Source organism: Myxine glutinosa, chromosome 10, assembly GCF_964187855.1.
Source record: "Myxine glutinosa chromosome 10, kmMyxGlut1.1, whole genome shotgun sequence".
NCBI classification, from domain to species: Eukaryota; Metazoa; Chordata; class Myxini; order Myxiniformes; family Myxinidae; genus Myxine; species Myxine glutinosa.
The window spans coordinates 130,462,791-130,485,572 of NC_136270.1; the positions used below are offsets into that span (position 1 = coordinate 130,462,791).

General features: G+C 43.3%; 1 protein-coding gene across 1 annotated transcript in view; it reads right to left on the minus strand.

The window, feature by feature from the left end:
- The window catches only part of LOC144894093 (protein disulfide-isomerase A5-like), an 87,924-nt gene that overhangs the window by 24,591 nt on the left and 40,551 nt on the right, over positions 1-22,782 (minus strand). Inside the window, exons 3-10 of the mRNA XM_078786112.1 lie at positions 19,745-19,837; positions 17,771-17,831; positions 17,393-17,460; positions 17,080-17,171; positions 9,452-9,523; positions 3,794-3,930; positions 2,143-2,213; positions 216-379 (exon numbers count right to left, since the gene is read on the minus strand). Of these exons, the coding sequence (XP_078642238.1) occupies positions 216-379; positions 2,143-2,213; positions 3,794-3,930; positions 9,452-9,523; positions 17,080-17,171; positions 17,393-17,460; positions 17,771-17,831; positions 19,745-19,822 (743 nt within the window). The 5' untranslated portion in view covers positions 19,823-19,837. The remainder of the gene's footprint in view (positions 1-215; positions 380-2,142; positions 2,214-3,793; positions 3,931-9,451; positions 9,524-17,079; positions 17,172-17,392; positions 17,461-17,770; positions 17,832-19,744; positions 19,838-22,782) is intronic.

A 22,782-nucleotide genomic window follows, 5' to 3' on the forward strand; every position in this document is an offset into this window, starting at 1 on the left:
AGTTGGTTAGGTGACAAGAACAAGCCCATTCGATTTTGGTTCAGGTCTGAATCCAGATTCGGCCTATCAGTGAGATAGAAACCATAAACTGTTCAGCTTGATGGAGGTATGCACTCTACCGAGTGTCATTCTCGTTTCATATGTTCTGCAATAAAAAGTGCAGGTTATTGTTGAACCACGATGTAAAAGCAAGAAGAACCAACAAAACTATTTACTCATGCATCCATTCGATGACGCGGTCTTTGCTTCGTAGCTCTGGTAGTGTGTAGGTATCTTTGCCATTCTGAAAGTATTTTATGGTGGGGAAGCCAGAGACGGAAAATTGGGTGGCAAGGTCTCGGTGTACTGAGGCGTCCACTGCTGCCAAAACACCAGGACTCTGTTGGCAGAGGCAAAAAAAGGAGTATCCCTCTGTGTGGATATGGCAGATATTGAAAACACTTTGCAAATCTTTTTTTTTTTAAACAATTTAAACAAGACCTCTACGTACAGCTTGCATGAACCATGAACACCATCTTGAGTTTTCTTAATGGAAAATATTATGTCCATTCCAGCAAAGTTCAATTCTAAAATTGCATCAAATTTTTTTATGAGCAACGGATTTTTTTTGGCTATGGTGTTTTTGGTTTTTGGTTATGACTAACTTCCCAACTAATGTCTGCTGTTCTTAATCTGCTCCAATCGGTTTATCAGATCAATTGCTTGTTAAAGTGGACATCTCTGGCCGTTCTCAAAGAGCCTCCTCAGCGCCGACGAGTCTGGCATTTCACTCAGGCCAACTGGCACGGTCTTCAAGCAGCCATCAATCATCTGGACTGGTCTCCCATCTCTACCGCCTCTGACATAAATTCTTCGTGGGAATTCTTCCAAAGCAAACTGCTCTCTCTCATGCACAGATTTATGCCATCCTGTCTTCAGTTGTCTTATCCTTCCTCCCATCCATGGTACACTAAATATTGTGGTGAGGCAGTTGCCCTGAAACAACTTGCCTTCGCCTCATCGAAGGCAAATCCAACTGAAGGAAATTTCATTTCCTTTCACAAAGCTCGGAACAAGTGTGTGTCCACCCTCAGGAGAGCCAGATAACAATATCTATCTACTCTCAAGACTGAACTCTTAAACCTGTCTCCCTCCTTCAAATCCAGGTAGTGTCTCATCAAATCTGTGCATCCCCTCCCTTACCTCAAACGGCTACACAACTGACCTTGCTCGTGAAAAAGATGAATGCCTCAACTCTGTGTTTGCCTCAGAATCTTGTGTCCCAAACCCATCGCTCTCTGTACCCACCTTACCCGGTCGAACCCAGCTGCATGGTTACATATGACTTCAAGTGGAGAACGAACATACCCATAACCATTACCTTTCAGTACGATCTACCTATTGACACCATGAGAGAAACTTTGTTTCTAACATGCTCAATCACCTTTATCCTACTTCACAATTATTTATACAATCCTCTATTTATTTCTGTGCAAAATACAGACAGTATAAGGGGAGTTAAATAGTATTGAGTACCGATAAAATGAAAATTTGATTTTTTTCAAATATTTTGACTTATTTGGTGGAACTGTTGATTCCTTCAATTCTTTGATCGATTTGAACAATTGATTCTTCCTTAGATATACAGGCCGTGCACAAAAAAATGGAAACACCAACGAAATGTTACTGGGTTTTGGGCAACCACGTGCATAGGTGGAGCCAGGAGAGGTGCAAGAGAGGTGCAGGTGGTGCGCACTCCCCCCTTGGATTTTTGATGATAAGTTATGTGCTGTGATATTAGATGCAGTCCAGTGGCAGATACAGTGGCGCACACCATTCAACTTTCTCTTCATGTGTGAGTCAATTATGCATGCGTTTGCAGGATACACACATGGTGAGAGATGTCGAGATAAATATTTTAATAGCGCACTAAATGTGTTTCCCAATCACGCTGTTCATCTTTTAAGAGTGCTTTAAAGGCGAGTTTCCCAATCGGCTCGTAAGCAGATTTTGCCGCAGGTTGTGACCACAGTGCTTGCGGTCTTTCTTGTTTCAACCAAGAAATGTCTGGGCAAGTCGGCTCACCAGTTCATCTCTTTGGCTCATTAGTCATTGCGAATCACACTATCTGTGCTTGATTAATAAAGTAAAGACAAAAAATACCCCTTCTTGTGTATTGAGTGTAGCTGCAGCTTCTTCAAACTCTGGTTTCATCTTCTTACAGTGTCCACACCCTAAAAGTATCAAAAACACCATTAGAATCAAAATGACCAACCCACAATATCTGCTTGGAAGTTCTCTTCTTCCAACAAAATTAGTTGGAAAAGGTCCACAGTTCGCAATAGCTCAAATAAACAAGTTCCAAAATTACTTCACTTAACACAAACGTGGCCAATATGACAAAATGAAGGCTCATTAAAGAGCGTACCTGTAAAAAACAACAAAAAACAATAAAATCATATGGAGAAGATACGAGGTGTTCAACAAAAAAAACATTTCATTCATTCATTCATTCATTCATACAACACACACACACACACACACACACACACACACACACACACACACACACACACACAGCATTTTAAGGCCAATTTCCCTGCTAGAGCGGGGATTAGCCTTGCGGACCCCATGACAATTTTCTCCATTTTGCCCTATTTTTTGCATCTCTCCTTGTTAACCCCCTCGCCCGCATTTCTTCTTCCACCATCTTTAGCCAAGTCTTTCTCGGTCTTCCCCGTCCTCTACTTCCTTCTACATTCATTTCCATCACTCTTCTCAACCAGTCACTTTCATCCTTCCTCAACACATGACCAAATCATCTCAATCTGTTCCTCTTCACAGCATCAATCACAGGCTCTATTCCCGTCATCTTTCGCAATTCATCATTTGTCTTCCTCTCTCTCAACGATACTCCGCACATCCGTCGAACCATTCGCATTTCCACCCTTTCCAACCTTCGTTGCTGCTCTACGTTCATTACCCATGTCTCGCTCCCATAAATCATAACACTTCTCACACATGCAGCATACACCTTTCCCTTCAGCTTCAACGACACTCGCCTCCTCGTCAGCATGCCACTCAGTTCCCGAAACTTCTTCCATGCACATCTCACTCGAGCAACCGTTGCCGAGTCTGATCCACCTTCTCCATTCAGCATGTCTCCGAGGTAACAAAATGTTTTCACACCTTCCAGCTTCCCGCCGTCTCCAAGATCCAACTCAACATTTCCTCCATCTGCAGCTCCCTCTGTGCACACCTTACACACATCTCTAGGCACATCAATTTCATTCATACTCGATTGACAGAATGAATTGCTGACAGGCCCAAATAAAGAACATCACAACTCCAATCAAACACGGCATAAAACAGCTCAACACATTAAAACACCTTAAAGCATCGAAATCCAAATGACTTCCTCATCCACCATACTTTTGCCAGAAGAAAGAATGAAATGCCCAAAATGACAATCCACATCACCCCATCACTCCACATCACCCCCATCATCCCCAGAAGACACAAGAGAGGCCTCAATGTCAAACAGCAGAGCAGATACTGGACGGTGAAGAAGATTAAAACGATGAGTATTATAAAACAGAGAGGAGACTTCAAAAGAAGCACGAGTAAATACTAGTATTTAGTTATCTATTTCAACCTGTTTTATGAACATTCTCTGTTTAGATACCAAGAAACTACTGAGACAGCTTAAACCAACAAAACATGGATGCAATGGGAAAATATGGCTCTTTGACAAAGTTTTGGAAAAACCTGCATTTTTTTTTTGTTTGTGAAGAATCATTACTCCTGAACTCACAGGGTGCGTAGAACATGACCAGAGTAGATGGGTGTTCATCCACAAAAGCTTGGAAGGAAACCTCAGTGAGATGGTGAAGAGCAGAATCCTGCTCATTCCAGGGTACTTCCTGCAACTTTGGCTTTGGAGGTTCAGGACTGCACACCAGGATGACAGTTACATGATAATCTCCATGATAAAAAAAATGATAAATACAACTTCCAAAGCTCTCAATGAATGCAACAGAAGCTATGGCTGCCGATTTTGACCTTTTGGCCTATGCCGATCTCAAAAATAGTTGTTAGTTGAATTCAGTTAACTGATATGGAAATCCCATTCAAATTTCAAGTGAATCGGATGAAAATTGGGGATTTTAGAAAATTTAAATTGTTGTTGACCTTTGACCTATGGTGATCTTAAAAAATAGTTGGTGGTTGAATTCAGTTAACTGATATGTAAACCCCATTCAAATTTCAAGTGAATCGGATGAAAATTGAGGATTTTAAAAATTTGAAATTGTTGTTGACCTTTGGCCTATGTTGACCTTTTGGACTATACTGATCTCAAAAATAGTTGGTGGTTGAATTAAGTTAGCTGACATCTAAATCCTCTTCAAATTTCAAGTCAATTGGATGAAAATTTCACGGTTTTAGAAATTTAAAAAAAAGTGGTTGACCTTCGGCCTACGTTGACCTTTTGGCCTACACTCATCTAAAAAATAGTTGGTGGTTGAATTCAGTAAGCCGATATGTAAACCCTATTCAAATTTCAAGTCAATCGGATGAAAATTGAGGATTTTAGAAATTTGAAAAAAGTTGTTGACATTTGGCCTATGTTGACCTTTTGGTGTAAGCTGATCTCAAAAATAGTTGGTGGTTGAATTCAGTAAGCCGATATGTAAACCCTATTCAAATTTCAAGTCAATCGGATGAAAATTGAGGATTTTAGAAATTTGAAATGGTTGTTGACCTTTGGCCTATGTTGACCTTTTGGCCTATGCTGATCTCAAATAAAGTTGGTGGTCGAACCAAGTTAGACGATATGTATATACTATTGAAATTTCAAGTCAATCGGATGAAAATTGAGGATTTTAGAAATTTGAAAAACGTGGTTGACCTTTGGCCTATGTTGACCTTTTGACCCCAAAAATGTATAGGATGTTGTCGGACCACGAACTCTACTATTTGGTGAAGTTTGGTGAAGATCGGTTCAAAAGTGTGACCTGTAGGCAAGTATAAGTGAGCGGACAGACAAACACACACACACACACACACACACACACACACACACACACACACACACACACACACACACACACACACACACACACACACACACACACACACACACACACACACACACACACACACCGATCAACATACTTGCAAAACAATATTTTTTTTGGGCCAAGTAACAAACAAATGGACCCCAATACCCTCTCCTCTGGCGAGGGTAATAATAGTCGATTTAAGTCGGATGGTCCAATATAAAGTCGTTGTGTAATTTTAAGTACCATCCAGTGTACTTCCATTCATCCGATACCCGGAATGTGTACCTTTGTGAATAAACTGTGATAAGAAATGATTTTGTGTCCTTTGTTCTCCCTCCCTGTTTACTTAGTAAATACACACATTAAGTCACTTGGTCTCCGTGTGATTTGACCTGCTCTGATCGCAAACAGCTTCAGTTATTAATCTTACGTTTAAGGACAGATTGGGTTTGGGACGATTACGTCCACACAGAAAGCACCCAGTGTTTGGTGCGGTGACCGCTTGAACCACTGGGTGTGAGAGAGTACTAGCACGTCGCTTAGCCAGCTCAGACGTTCAACCAAAGCAGGTTAGCGCTGCTTCTCCCTCCCTGTCGTCCCAGCCACTCTCAACCCCATTGTTTATTTGTGTGCATACATTATTTAAATTGTGTACTGTATCGATTTGTTTAATTTTTTTTCTAACATGTACTTAGATAAGGGCCAAGTTAAGTTAGGCTGACCAATTTTTTTTTCCCCTGACAACACATCCTCCCATTATAACACGACGTATATGGGAAAACTGTATCCGAATAACGTCTTTTCAGACAACGTCGCAGTTTTGTGGAACGCATCCACGACACAAATCAGCGATTTGGTGAATATTGTTACGGACATGGCTTTGTGGTTAAAAGGGGATAAATTAAATAGTTATTTCATCGCACATGTTTAATACAAGCATACAAACACCAACAGGCATTTTAAGGCGATTTTCCCTGCTAGAGCGGGGGTTAGCCTTGTGGTCCCCATGACGATCTTCTCCATTTTGCCCTATTTTCTGCATCTCTCCTTGTTAACCCCCTTGCCCGCATTTCTTCTTCCACCATCTTCAGCCAAGTCTTTCTCGGTCTTCCCCGTCCTCTACTTCCTTCTACATTAATTTCCATCACTCTTCTCAACCAGTCACTTTCATCCTTCCTCAACACATGACCAAATCATCTCAACCTGTTCCTCTTCACAGCATCAATCACAGGCTCTATTCCCATCATCTTTCGCAATTCATCATTTGTCTTCCTCTCTCTCAACGATACTCCGCACATCCACCGAACCATTCGCATTTCCACCCTTTCCAGCCTTCGTTGCTGCTCCACGTTCATTACCCATGTCTCGCTCCCATAAATCATAACACTTCTCACACATGCAGCATACACCTTTCCCTTCAGGTTCAACGACACTCCCCTCCTCAACAGCACGCCACTCAGTTCCCGAAACTTCTTCCATGCACATCTCACTCTAGCAACCGTTGCCGAGTCTGATCCACCTTCTCCATTCAGCATGTCTCCTAGGTAACAAAATGTTTTCACACCTTCCAGCTTCACGCCGTCTCCAAGATCCAACTCAACATTTCCTCCATCTGCAGCTCCCTCTGTGCACACCTTACATTTGAATGTAGCTGCCACACTGGTTAATGACCCTCTCAGACCACTGCATTTTTGATGAACCCACTCAGCACACATTGTACATTGAATGGAGTTCACTCCGACACCCTTAGTACAAGCATACAAAAATAAATTTACCGGCAAGGCAGTCCAATGAGGTGTTTAGAAAAACTCTCGTCCTCATTTCCCCGAGTGTTTGCTTCTAAGCTCCCAGTGTTTGCTTCTTTCCCCCCCACCTCCCCCCCTTTCTGTGTTTTATGTAGCATTCATCTGTCTGCATGTTTAAATTTCCACCCTGCAGCCGGAGGTCCATGTGGCCTGAGTGAGAGCAGGACATGCCGTTTTAAAGGTCTTTGGTTTGAAACACCGACTTCCAGACTCAGAGCGGATGCTCTAACCATTATGCCGCCAAGCTGATCCCATTTAAATACAAAATGCAATAAAAATTGATAATACTAGGGCATTGCCCGTACTATATCTATATCTAAAATTATATCCCCCCCCTCTATTTACATGAAATGGTTTGGTCCAAAGCGAACGGCTTCCGGAGTTTGGTAAAGAAATCGCCATCGCGTGCACAAACGCGCAGGAAAGCGAATGAATCGCAAATTCGGTTTTATTAGTTTTAAAACATAGTTTAACGCCAACATAGTTTGCAAACGTGAAATAAATGAATACGCTCTCAAATGTGCCATCCGAGGCAGAGTGTGTCCTCCACGTTCGGCACACGCGATCGTTCGCTGCTCTCTGATTGGTTGAATCGTTTTTTGGACATAGCTCGGTAAGTAATTGTCCGATTAATATGAAACCTTGAAAAGGCACATCCTCGGGTCCCCAGCAATATACCTGGCAAGTTAAAAGTATATCGGACCCGTGGTTGTCGAGAAACAGCGGTCACAGACAAACGTACAGACGTACAAACGTACAGACGTACAAACAGAGATTACTGGAATTATAGATAGATTAGTTTTAAAACATAGTTTAACGCCAACATAGTTTGCAAACGTGAAATAAATGAATACGCTCTCAAATGTGCCATCCGAGGCAGAGTGTGTCCTCCACGTTCGGCACACGCGATCGTTCGCTGCTCTCTGATTGGTTGAATCGTTTTTTGGACATAGCTCGGTAAGTAATTGTCCGATTAATATGAAACCTTGAAAAGGCACATCCTCGGGTCCCCAGCAATATACCTGGCAAGTTAAAAGTATATCGGACCCGTGGTTGTCGAGAAACAGCGGTCACAGACAAACGTACAGACGTACAAACGTACAGACGTACAAACAGAGATTACTGGAATTATAGATAGATTTGCCTGGAGGAACTCCCAACCCTGCTATCCTCAACACTCCATCCACACCCACTTTCCCTCATCAATCTCCTGAATTAAATACCAAAGAAATTATGCCACCAAGCACTATTATTTAAACTTGATAATCGAACAATTGGGATTTAGTAGATGGCAAGCAGAAGCCTATGGTAAAAAATACCATGATATAAAAAAGGAAGCCTTTTATTCTTGTGCTGGTTGAAAGTTAGAAATGGGAGATTATATATATTTTAACAGCAAAGATAAACAAATAGGGAGTGATTGAAGCAGCGGTTTGTTGCCTATACATCACTCGAGTTAATTTTTTTTGACCGATTGATAAAAAATGTAATTTACCTGTAGCTTTGGATTAACTTGAGGCAACTTTTACTTAAATCGGCCGAAGCTGAGAAAAGTGAGGCCGAGGCCGTTTATTCTTGGTACATGAAACACCGTGTAAACCAAAGCCTGCAGAAAACCGATTTTTTTTTTTTGGAACACCTCCCGCATTTTCCATCCAATCATCATACAACTTTGTTTAAAGAAAATTTTCCATGGGTTCCTAAGTTTTGTGTGAATCGCTCAAAGCTTGCTTCCAAGCTTCCAAGCTCAAAGTTTTGTGTGAATCGCTCAAGCTGTTGCGGAGAAAACAAATTTAAAAGTGAATAAAGGTGAAAGTCTCTTAGCTCTTTCACGAGCCTCGATTCAGTATACCAAAAAAAAAAAAAAAAAGTATGAAGATAGCTTTTGCCATTGCACGGATTTCATATTTAGTAAACTCATTTGTGGGATGGCTTTGAAGGCAAGAAAATACAAGTTCATGAGTCTTTCCCAAATGTTGGGAAAGGAGGTGCACAGAGCAGATCGTACAAGTGCAATCACATCTAAACTTGTCACTGCAGATGGTTCGAGCCCAACCCCCCCCGACCGCCCCCCCCCCCCCCCAAAATGGGAAAAGACAGGAATCCCAAATCAATTTCCTGCAAATTTACAGGAATTCCCAAAAACAAATCTAATCCCTAATCATAAGTGGCATGTCAGTGGTGTCGTTGCTGGTGTGGAAAAAAAACAGACAACATAGGGGAAAGTGGGCAATAAATATTATCCTGAACTATGTGTTGACAGGAACTTTCAGTAGAGTCCTTTTTTCCATCTAATTCGCACAAAGGCCTCGGCCGATGTCCCACATGGTCAAGGACGTTTGCAGAAGCCTATTACCAGTAATAGTTTTGTCCCCGAATAGCATTTCCATGTTTCAGGGTGGGACAGACAAACAGCATTAGCCTAGTGTGTATATATATATATATATATATATATATATATATATATATATATATATATATATTAAAGAATGTAAGAATTAAACAATCTTTAGTGATGGCTAACCACCCAGGGGTATCCGTGACATTACACAATACCGTACAATGGTGGTGACAATCAGGCAACTGACATCCCGGTACCCTCACCTCTGAAGCCACTTCACGATATCATTTGCCTGTACATTGTAGGCTTCATAGTTGAACAGAAAACGTCCCTTCCTGCATAACATCATGACACAAAGATCACGATAAAAAAAAATATATATATATATACATACATATATATAAAATAATCAAAAGCACCGTAATCATCAGGACATCAAACTCCAATCTTAGATTCTTCCAAATCACATTTTCTACCTCTCCATTCGCTAATGCTTCACATTAATGTTCCTCACCTGGATGTTTACAAATCTATACGATCCCTTCACTGGTAAACAATGCATTATTTAGTAAACAATGAAACAAGTGATCCCCCACCATCCCAGAAACAAAGTCACCATTTTGAATAACTCCAAATACCACAACCTGCACTCGTCAGATAAAGTCACCAATGGTGGCGTATCAGCAAAGGTAACAACTACCTTTATACAGCTCACCCTTTTAGAATGCATCAACCTTTGGTAATGGACGTGGCATTGCCCAACATTACCTGGAACCTCTCTTGTTCAAATTAAGTTCCATTTGACCCATTTCAGGACGATACATTCACCATTTTCTGAGCATTGTGAGTAATGAAGCATCTGAGCATTTTTCTGGCCGTCTGGCCTGCGATCGCCTCCCTTACTTCTACACCAATCATGCATATTTTATGCCTCTTGGGGTAAGACATTTTTGTTGGTATACACAGCCTAGGCTCAGGCAAGAGTGCGATGAAACAGGCTACAAAGGCAATGCACCGACAGTGGGATATCGAGACAACAGTGGGCACAAGCGAGCGAATGAACAAAGATGAAGAGAGGAGAGAGAGGAGGGGAGGAAGCAATAAAGTGCAAGAGGAGAGTTGGGTTATATAGGGCTATTGGGGGTAGAAATGATCTTGGGTATGAGGTATGAGGGTAGGCATGAGGTCTGCAATGAGATTAAAGCCCAAGAAAGAAAAATATGATTGAACCCTCACAAGATGGCGGTTCACAAACAGAAGTGAGGAATAAAGAGTTGCGTTGTGCAATCACCCTGAATCTTGGAAGCCAAAATAGAGGGGGTTACTGCAAGAATGGGCGTGTCCTGGAGTCACCGCCTCCTCCTCTTCCTCCTCCTCCTCCTCCTACTCCTCTATAATAATCCTCCTCAAATCCCCAATTCATTAACTCACATGTGATTTATTGACAAGCGTAGCAGCCTCCTGAAAAGCTGGCTTGACTTGCTTACACACTCCACACCCTGAAACCTGGGACAGTACACCTCAAGGCACTTACCTTACCTTGACATGCAGGTATTTGCAGGTTGGTCGGGTCCAAGAGTGCCATCCACCTTACTGAATCCCAAATTTATCCCATAGGGCCAACCAAATTTCACCAAATTTGCTTTTATCCCCTGTACTGGCAAGTATGTGGATCCGCCTCCTACGGTGACCTTTACTACACGACTACCTTTGGCTACGACAGCTCCGCCCCTCCACTGTGCAAGGGCCATCGGGATCAGTGGAGCAGCCGAAACGCCAACATGGACAATGAGTGTCCATAAGGGTGCGACCCAGCATCCATCCTTCGGCCCCCCTGTGAGGAACACGGCTGCACTAGCCCCAGCTGGCCAATGTGGTGAGCACCTGCTGCCAACTCCACCATTCCCAAAACCTCGGACCTGGGGGGGAACGGTCGCAGTGCGTGGCATCCTCATCACGTTCCCTGCACCTCTCACATCCCCCAGTCGACTCAACTGCAGCCCCCAGTGCTCACCAACACTTAACCATGCCCAAGGTCTAGTTGACAGCCATGCTCCACCAGGAGACTCATCCAGAACACATGGTCCACACACCTCGGACACCCACAGCACCACGTTGACCAGCAGACTAACCAACTACATCCCCACAACCCCGCATCCAAAATATTGGCGCCGTCGCCCCCGCAGCCAGTTGAAGGCTGTGCCCTGCTAGTCTATCAATTTTATCCCAGCCTCCAACACTTTGGTTTAACACACCTGGATCAATAATGGTGCCACTTTGCAGTGTCCACCATGGTCTCACAAAATCCACCCTTAAATTTGCATCTAACCCTCAGATTACCCGTGTCAATTATTTTTTCACAATTCACCATTTTCACCAAAGAAGGGTGCTTCTCCATACACCTGCCAGCCGAACATGGCCCTGTATGCTCAGCTCGTTACAAATCCCCTAGTCATCAAACCCATGGCTCTCTTCCCAAGCCGAGAGTCCACAAATCATAACGGAGCATTTGTGGAAGATCATTCTCACACCATCACGTTTCACAGATGCCCCAATGGTTGTCCGGTGGGCTGTATCATACCTGTCCATGCGGATCGACCCGCGTCCATAGACCAGCACAGCATTGCATGCTGGCTGTCCCAGAGTCTCAGGGAGAGGCTGTCAGGCTACATGCCCAGGTGACCACATCAGGCCCGTGTTGGTCATCCGTGATGCCGCCACCAAAGTGTGGCCCACAACACCTCCCCCTCGTGGGCCTCATTATACACCACACCGAGTGCCTGTGAGAAACCACCCCGGACCCCCGGAGGTCTTAACCCCAACCAGGGTCCGGTGACCCTGCTGGACCGAGACACACGCTCGGATGGCGCCCCAATGGACAAGTGACGCCACACTCCACCAGACCCCCCCATGGGGCCCAGGTCGTACCATGACACCCATGGCCGGACCCGACGTCCAAATCCTGCCAGCACAGCCTTGTGTTGTGTGTGTTGTGCCAGTTGTGTGTGTTGTGTACAGCCCCCCAGGTGGCTGGCATAAACCCATTTTGAAAGGGGCAACTTTTGCACGAGACCGTCTCCAATGACCTCTCTTGGTCCGAATTCCACAGCCCGGGGACCAACTCCCTCCAAGGCTGTGCCAAATTGAATTCCCATTGCAATTTAATTTTAGATTTCCTTTTACAAATTTTGGCCTCGTGTGTCCATTAACCGCAGCTGCAGGTGACAACCCCCTCCTCGGGTTGTTCTGCCCCTCCCTGCAGCTGTTCCAAAGTAATTGCAGGAACCAGTATTTCGAAGGTTCTATTTCCCGACTCTTCCATGTCCGAGTCCAGCTCGGGGCCAAAACACCCCCCCCCCCCCACCCCCCACCCAACTGGGTATTTAATTTCGGAGCCTCCGGTGCCCAAATGTTGTTCATGGTGAGGGTCCCCTCGGTCACCTTAACCTCATCAACGGACTGACTCACCTCAATGCCCAGACTCTCTTGGACTCTGTCAACCTCTTCCTCAATGGTACTGGCACAGGTGTCCAGCCGCTGTGTCAAATCATTATTTCCATTATCCCCAATCACTTCTGACCCCAACAGGTCTTTATCGATACACAACCGGTCCGGTTCCGTTACATGGACCTCCAATATTCTTACCCCCTGTGGATTTGAACAACCGCACTGGTGCTGCACAATTTCAATTCCTCTACCTGTTGTTGAATTGTGACATCCACACGGCCCCGATAGCCTTCCACGTTTTCCTCAGCCAAGCATTCCCCATTTAAATTTGAGTTTCCCCTATTTACATTCGAACACTCCCCATTTATCTCCAAACATTCCCCATTTGCTTCCAAGCATTCCCCATTTAAATTTGACCTCTCCTGCGCCCCAAGCGCATCAGCTTGGGTTTCACACTCTTCCATTCCCCATGTTAATTCCCCCGTTTTGATTCAAATTCTGCCACCCATGGCTTCTCCTGTGCCCCATTGGGACCATTCTTTCGCTCTTCCTTTAATTCACTCGTCCAACCATCAATTTTGTCAGTTTGAGCATCAATTGTGTTCTCCAATCGCTCTTCCATTCCCCTCATATCTCCCCTCAATTGTTCACTCTGGGCATCCATTTTATTATTCATTTGTTTCATTTCTCAACCTATTTCATTCCTTTGGGTATCCATTTTGTTTTCCAGTCGCTTACTACTTGCGTTTATCCCCCTCATTATTTTATCATAAATGGCCTGCAAGTCCATCAGAAATGCTTCCACGTATAATCTCTCAGGAACGGGAGAGGTCTCAACTCTATTCTCATAACCACCTACCCCCGGCTCATTTCCAAAGTCTTCAGCATCCCCAACCCGCACGACCATCTCACTCGCTTCCGCCATCCGCGGTGAGAAAGTAGTTCCCCGTGCGCGTATTTTTACCTCAAAAAAAAAAATCAATTTAATTTTTTCCAAAAAACGCGATGTTGCGCTTCGTACACCAATCGACTATAAAATTTGGACCTCGGCACTACAATTACCTCCCCCTCGACGAGAGAAAGACAATCGTTAAAAATTTTCGATTCCGAAAGCTGAGCCCAATTTGCCCTCAGCCGGTGTCGAACTCGCAACCCTTGAACACAAAATGTCCGCTAGGTTCGAATCCTACACCCCTGACACCAAATGTCGCATGCCTTGCAATTAAAATCTTTCCAAGGAAACGGACAGCCGAAGAAGCTGTTACTCCGAAGCGTTCAGTTCAAAAATATAGCGGAGTTAATACACGCGGGAGGGGCTGGGGTCTGCAGGGAGTGGGGGGGAGGGGGGCTTAAGACTGCTGCACCAAAGGTGTTACCCCAATCCAATACCTACCCCCGGCTGACCGAGTTGTTACCCAAATATATATATATTTGGTGAAGAGTGGTGAAGAGTCACTTAAAATCTGATCCAGATCTGTATATGCTGCTGGACCTGACAATATACCTGGTCGTGTGCTCAGGGGAATTTGCAGACCAGCTGGCAGACGTCCTCACAGACATCTTCAACATCTCCCTGAGCCAGGCGGTTGTCCCAGAATGCTTTGAGGTCACCACCATCATACCAGTGCCAAAGAAGTCAACAGTGTCCTGCCTTAATGAATATCGCCCTGTGGCACTCACATCAATTATTATAAAGTGCCTCGAGAGGCTAGTCATGGGCCACATGAAAACCAGACTCCCCAACTCACTAGACCCCCTCCAGTTTGCATATCATCCGAACCGGTCTACTGCGGATGCCATATCCTCTGTCTTTCATCTGGCCCTGTCTCACCTGGAAAACAAAAACACTGATGTAGGAATGCTGTTTATTGATTTTAGTTCAGCATTTAATACAATTATCCCCCAGAAGTTGATAGGGAAGTTGGGCCTGTTGGGCTTGAACACCTCCCTCTGTAATTGGATCCTGGACTTCCTGACCGAGAGATCTCAGACAGTCCGGATCGGAAATAACATCCCCGGCCTCACAACACTGAGCACCGGTGCCCCCCAGGGCTGTGTGCTCAGTCCACTGCTGTTCACATTGCTGACTCGAGACTGTTCGGCCAAGGACAGTTCAAACCATATCATCAAGTTTGCTGACGACACGACAGTGGTGGGTCTCATCAGTAACAATGATGAATCAGCATACAGAGAGGTGGAGTGGCTAGCAGTCTGGTGTAGTAACAATTAATCTGTCTCTTAATGTGGATAAAACAAAAGAGATGACTGTGGATTTCAGGAAGGCCCGTGCTGACCATTCCCCACTGTACATCAACGGTTCCACCGTGGAGACAGTTAGGAGCACCACGTTTCTTGGTGAGCACATCACAAATGACCTCAAATGGTCCTTCAACACCACTTCCCTAGCCAAGAGAGCACAGCAGCGTCTCCATTTCCTGCGACGCATGAGGAAGGCAAGCCTTCCCCTCTCCATCCTCACCTTATTATACAGGGGTACCATTGAGAGCGTCCTGACCAGATGTATCCATGTCTGGTACGGGAATTGCAATGTCTTGGACCGCCAGACTCTGCAGCGGATAGTGAAGACAGCTGAAAGCATCATTGGGGCCTCTCTCCCCTCCATGCAGGATATCTATTACAAACGCTGCACACGCAAGGCCGCCAGCATAGCTGACGAGCGTTTCCACCCGGCATATGGACTTTTTGCCCTCTTGCCGTCTGGGAAAAGGTACCGCAGCATCCGGGCCAGATCTGCGAGACTCTGTAACAGCTTCTTCCTCCAGTCTGTCAGGCTCCTCAACACCCTGTTACCTTCCACCACCCGCTTTAATTTAACTAACAGGGTCTAAACGCCCTTCCCCTCATGCCCCCTCCCCACCCCCCCCCCCCCCCTTCCCCACTTGCACTACATATATCATATGCTGCTATACATATGTATCTACATAAATGGTTTACTTATCAGAAGTAACCTACAGTCAACTATTCAACTCTATACATTTTGAATTTTTTTTAAATTTTATGTTGTCTTGGATATATACTCATATTACCATGGATATTCATTGTGTATTTACTGTATACTATCCTGTGTATTTATAGTATTGTTCTGTGTATGTATGGTATTGCGTTACACTTGTTATGTCCAATTGCACTATGTGTAGTCTTGCTTGAATGTTTATATTGCACCAAGGACCAGGAGGAACGTCATTTCGTTCCATTTTATACTGTATTGTATATGGATGCGATGAGAATAAAGTTTATTGAATTAAATTGAATTGATTCTTCATAAAAATTGAATCAATTCATCTTTGTCACACACCCAACCTGTCCGGATCCGTCCATAACCTTTTGAGATATCCTGCTATATACAGGTTTTGGCCCTACCTCTAAATTGTGAAGAATCACTTAAAACATTGTCAGATCCAGATCCAGATCTTCACCAAAATCTAATCATTTTAGCCATGTCCACATACCAACCCAACCTCACCACCAAGTTTCGTCCAAATCCATCCATAACTTTTTTGGATATCCTGCCCACAGACAAACCGACAGGGGTGAAAACATAACCTCTGTACACCTTCAGTGGTGAAGGTAACTATCAGGAAGGAAAACTGGAAATTTAGATGGAGGAGAAATTGGAGTTTTGTTAAGGAGGTGGGGGGGGGGCGTGGGGGAGGGGGGAGGAGGAGGATAACGAGGATAGAAAAGACCATGGTTTTGAATTGGGGATGATCTGAGATGATGATGAACTCTGTCCTGAAGACCTGGAGGGGAGAATGAGATTGATTAGAGTGAGGTGGGTGGTTCCACAGGTGGGAAAAAAAGGAACGAATGAGTGGAGGTGAGCAGTGATCCTGGATTTAGGTAATTTCAACAGAAGGGGGTTGATGGTGGTACGTGTGCACCCTGCAGAAACCTTGAGGGGAGGAGCGAGGGAGGGGAGAAGGGATGGGGGAGAAGGGGGAAAAAGCAAGGGAAGAGCAGTGGGTGCGAAATCAGCGAGGGGGCGGTAAAAGACAGAAACCACCGACCTGTCTGCGATGGGAAAGTGATAGGCCCATAGACTCAGCTTCTTTGCAGGACATTCCAATGATTTAAGGCCTTGCTTAATCTTAATGTCATTTACCGAATTCTAGCCTTTTAAATCCACGAGTTGGTCTATTTGGTTTTCCCATCTGAGCCCACCGCTTGTGATGCCAGAATCCCAGGTTCAAATGCTTTCTAGCACGTTGCTTTATTCATCACATACTAATGTTCTTGCAATTCCTAGAAAAGTACAGAGATGGCTCTTGATGTCATCGTGCTGCATTCCAAACGGGAAGAAACTCCTCAGTGAGTTCTAGATCAGTGTTTAAAAAAATAAGAAAAAATAAAAGAACAAACGACATACAGGGGAAGGTTAGGAAGAATGATAAACTGACAAAACAAAAAGCAGAAGTTAACTTACTCAAAGTAGCAAAATGTGGGGTAACCAGAGACACCAAACTCTACTTTGACTCCTTCAAATTCTGGATTGTGAACATTCATGGCAGCCAACACCTGTCGAAAGGTGATACAGTAATCATAATCCGAAAAAAATCTTGTTTCCAAATATGGCTAAGACACGATATAAGACTACAGGTGAAAACGTGGAGGAACAGAGAAATGAAAACTAAGTGAGGTTAATAAGCACTCACTGCACTTCCTTTTGTAACATTATACCTCCCTCTTTTCCTCCTTCTCTGTAATCGTTCTCTTCAAATCCCCAATTCAGAACTCACATGTGATTTCTTGACGAGTCTTGCAGCGTCCTGAAATGCTGGCTTGACTTGCTTACACACTCCGCACCCTGAAACAGGATGATGACACACCATGGTCGAGTCATGTCCGGGAAACATTTCATGCTAGACATAGCCCTGTACGCTGATGGAGACTGTTATTCACGGTACCATGGCCAAGTGACATATTGAAACATATAGCAGCCATTGAGCTCACTACTTCAGACTGCTGCACCGAAGTTTCCTTCTCAATCTGCACTACAGTTTAATTTTCATACATCAGTGACGACAAAACTAAAACCATAGACCACAACAATTGGCAGGAGCAGGGTACAATAAAGTGTGTACACTGAAATGAAGATTGTAAAGAGTGCTGCTTACATGGTGCGTAAAACATCAGCAGTATAGGTTTCTCTGCCTTTTTAAGTAAACTGTGTAGTTCCTGTGGGCGACATGAAAGGTATTTACCATGGTGGTTTTTATATGGTAAAGTGGAGTGGGAATGATCATGGTAAATAATGGTTACATCACAGGACTGATGAGACCCAGCAGATGCAAAGTGTTACAGTGTGAATTCTCAGCCCTCATTGTCGGGACGATTGGGGGACGGGACCTTCCGCTTGCGTCATCATGGCGATTTAAAAGTGTATGACAATGATGAGAAAAGTTATAGAATAATGCAATGTCGATGAGGACAAAAAAGCAAACAAACAAGGAAATTAAAGGATCACAATTGAAAAAGCAGTTATTTGTAAACGTATAACATTCATACCAGACCTGCCAATAACATATTTTGTGCAAAGGAGAACACTTCTCCATTAATAGAAAACAAGAAAAAGACATAAAATGTCATAGTCCCCGTGGTTTTAGTAACTTTGCTGTACAGAGTCAAAGGCCGCCAGTCGGCCATCTTTGGTCGGGTTACAAAACAAAATCTTCTGCGTATGTATACTCTCATGTATTGTCTTTGTACCAAGTTTGAACAAAATCGGTCCATGCATGTCAATAAATGGTTGGGGACATGTTTAAGTAACAAAATGGCCACCAGCCGGCCATCTTAGATCTGATCTCGAAAAATAATTGTGTGCATATGTAAACCATCATTTTTTATCTCTGTGCCAAATTTGAACAAGATCGGTAAATGCATGTCCGAGAAATGGTTGAGGATGTGTTCAATATAGCGTTTTATTTTACAAATAAAATGGCCACCAGCCAGCCATCTTTGATCGCATCATGAAACAAATGATGTGCATATGTATACCGTCATGTATTGTCTTTGTACCAAGTATGAACAAAATTGGTCAATACATCTGAGATATGTTTGCGGAGGCACGCACGCACGGACGAACAAATGAGACCCAATCCATAAGCCCCTGTTTCGGAATAAGTCCAACGGAGGCTAATAACCATGCTAGATGAATAGGACATGGGATGTCAAACATGATGTGAGTGGATGCCATCTCTGGTTTTGACTTTAAAGGTAATTTTCAAGGTCAAAAGAGTCAGAAAAGGTCAAATTTGACATTTTTTTCGATTATGCATTGTCGACAGACACATACGATATGATATCTATTATCGATTATATACTGTGAAGGGTAGTGTCTGTTTGGGTGTTTGGCTGTCTCCTGTTTCCGGGGGCCGCATCCAATGCTGTGTTTGAAAATCTCCGCACACAAGCAAAGCTCAACATAAAGTGGATGTAATACAGATCTTCATGGAGTAACACAAACTTTAAAATATATATTTTGCAGTCTTTTTAGACAAATTGAACCTCCGCTGCCCGATGCTGCACCACTATTTCCCAGTGGATGGTAGGAGCAGCTCAGAGGTTTGGCTCTGAGTGAAACCAATAGTGTAACCCAAACTTTTAAAATTCCAATAAATAATTTAAACTGATAGATTAAGCTAAACTTTTCCTGCCACTACGGACATGTACTTTGGGTTTCTTTTCCGGTCAATTCAACCGGATACTTTTGCTAATATTTAATAAAACTTGCATGGAATATGGTGATTTGAAGGTGGTTAAGGCCATTGCACACACTTAGATGGTGAAAATCCCATCAGAAATTCCAAAAAGAAAAGCACAAGTTACATTGTTATAAGCCAAAAAGATTTCCTTCTTTATGAAAAACCTTCAGAAAACAATTGTTTAAAATATGTTGAATTACCACATAATCTGGTATGGAATCCATTACAAAACTATCTAAGGGACAGCCATCTGTTTGAAGGACCACCCCACCTGTTACTAGTGTGACAATTTATACTCAGGCCCATAACCCTGACTAGAAGGATTAAAGTCGAGCACGCCACCTCTGCACCATCCTCTCAGTCAGTGGATTGGTGAAGAGATCATACCTTTTCACTGTGGATATGGACAAGGTCCTTTGCCCCAGGTTCATCATCCCAGAGGGGATCGCCAGTTGGATCTTTCATGAATGCTGTTAGAGACTGTACAAATAACAAATTAAAATAAACATTTAACCAAATACATACTGTACAGAAGCACTTTACATTGAATTTCCATTTCCAATGCATTCACCTTACAGACAATACTCTGACAACCAACAAATTGTTTACATAAACTGCCAAATACAACACATTTACATGCTGTTAGACCCCGCTTTACGTCGGGGTTTTGTGTTCATGAAAAGTGTGACAAATATCGAGATGACGAAAATCAAACCAATTTTTCTCACGAGACTTAATGGAATAAGCAGGGGATATGTTCCTCATGATGCCATTTCTGATATTACATTTCACTTTTTACCTATGACATTAACTTTTTTTATTAATGACAGTTATATTCAAGTACACATACATATCTATATATATATAAAAGAAAGTTTTTGTTTGTTTGTTTGTTTGTTTGTTTGTCTGCACGTGCTAATCTCCTGAACGGTGAAAGATAGGAGGAAACCTCTAAAACAAATAATGTCGGGACGGGCCCGGGAAGGTTATAGGCTATTAGTCTAGTAGGAAGATTAGGTCCCCCTGCACCCCCTGGAGATATACTTCTAATCAGTGTTTCTAGATTGGAAAAAATGTGTAGAAAATGACTAGCTATGGCCCCAAGCTGAAAAAATGTCCCACATACCATTTTTATGCAAATTACTGCTGCCATTATCAAAAAAACGATTTTTGACATATCTCAGCCAATATTGCAGATAATTGAAAAATGAAGGTGTCTAGACCCATGTTTTGAAGGGCATAGATCATGATAGAACTATTCATAACATGATTACATGTGTCTATGGTATACTAGTATGCATATTAATGCTGTAATTACAAAATAATCAGTTTTACAAATGATAAGGATACGTTAATACTGCAGATAACTTAACATGGTACATAAGGGGTCTAAACCCAGGTATTTTCAAGGTTAAATGTCAACAAGATGCTCCTGAGTCTTGCATAGGGGCGGGACATTGGCAGTAACATTGGTACCACTCAACTTTTCTTCCCACCATTGACTTTGTATTGCGAGAGATTTTCACTTGCTTATTTAAAGGTTTCTCACCCAGCCCACGTAAAATCTACCAACTCCTGCTGTTAACTCCCAAACATATTTTTTTATGTTATCCAATCACAGTGCAGAAATGACAGACTAGAGATCCAAATTAGTGCTGCTATAGCTGCCATTTTACATTTCGATCCATGTAACATGCGCGCTCGCGCGCTCGTATCAATTGGTAATGTCGCGCGCTCGTATCAATTGGTAACGTTGATGTTATTGAATACCTCAGTTGAAAGTTCAGTCTTCCATTCCATCTGTGTGTTGTTCTTGGTATTCATCCTCCAATCTAGCCAGGTAAGATGCTAACTATAATGTTACTCACACTCTTGACTTCAGTTTCTGCATGAAATCATAAACAGGCAGAATAACAGCTGAGCCAGCTAGCACCATGTTAGCTAACGTTAAAGCTAGCCTCATCTATGTACAGTATGTTCCTAATGTCGGTGTAACTTAAACTTTTGTTAATGCCAAACATGAGACATATCTGTTGACTTCTGTATATGAATTGAACCAGAAAGAGGCACGACAGCTGAGCTAGCTACAGTAACTTAGCACAATGTTTCATTGGCCTAGATAGCTAACGTTAGTGTGGAAGAATTTAGATGTTTTAGCTATTAGCACTTTTGATGCCACTAAACATGGTTTAGTCAGCTAAAAAGTACCCTAGTGTAGAACATGACTCAGAACCTCTGTTACCTCACTGAAAACTCAGAGCCTCCTTTCACAGGCACTTTTAACATCATTCGTGATTTCTTATTTGTCATTTAACAGTGATGGTAGACATCGACAGCAAGCATGCCCAAAAGAAAACGGAGTGTAGAACCTGCAGCCCAAAGCTCTCCTCCTACATGCATCCTTCATGTACCATCCATGTCTGATCATGGGGATTTCACGCCCCTCCGTAAAATTAAAGGATCTGCTTCAGAAAAACTGCAACTGCTTCAAAAGATCCGGGATAGACGTCTCAACCAACCGCATGACTCCCCATGTCGTATGCAATCAGTATGTGATCAGATCCCGGCAACTCTTCCTGATGACCTAGAAAGAGTAGGATATCACAGCAAGTGTTATAAGCACTTTGTCCGCCACTTTCATCGTCTGGGAGATGATACAGAACCAGGGCCATCAACCTCATCATGGCATCACTCTCCTCGTAAACCAGGAGGTTCTGCTGAACCCATCTTCCCGCCAGAGTGTATATTTTGTGAGAAAGTTGAGACCAAAGATGCTCATCGCAATACTGAGAGGCCTACAACCTTCCCATCCTTTAAAAACAAAGAAAATGCATGGGAGCAAATCGAAACACGGGCTGAGAAAATGGGTCTCTATCGACTCCATCGAAAGGTGAAAAACAAAGACCTCTTTGCATGTGAGGCCAAACACCATCCGTCATGTTTTAAAGCTTTCCGCACAGCATTCTACAACTATGAGCGTGCGATTCACAGAGCCGAAGCACCAAAGGAGCAGGCTTGCATGTCAGCCGCCCATGAAAAGGCATTCAACTCAGTACTGGAACACATTCAAACCCAGGTCATCCAGCAGAATAAAGTTCTACAGCTTTCTTCCTTGCGCTTGCTCTATGTCGAGGAACTGAAACTGAATGGATATGAGAACTCAAATTATCGGTCAGAGAAACTACTGAAACGCCTACAGAATGACCCAATCAAGGAGCATATCCACTTCACGAAGGTTGATCATGACAAATGTGATGTCATTTCTTTCTGGCTTGTGCACAGCTCAAACATAACAGTTTCCAATGCTCTCGCACGAGCATTCACACTCGGAAGCACAAACAAGAACCAAAATGTTGCCCTCCAACTTCGCCAGGGTATTCTACAGGCTTTCAGAGAGTGTAAAGACCAACCATGGCCACCAACAG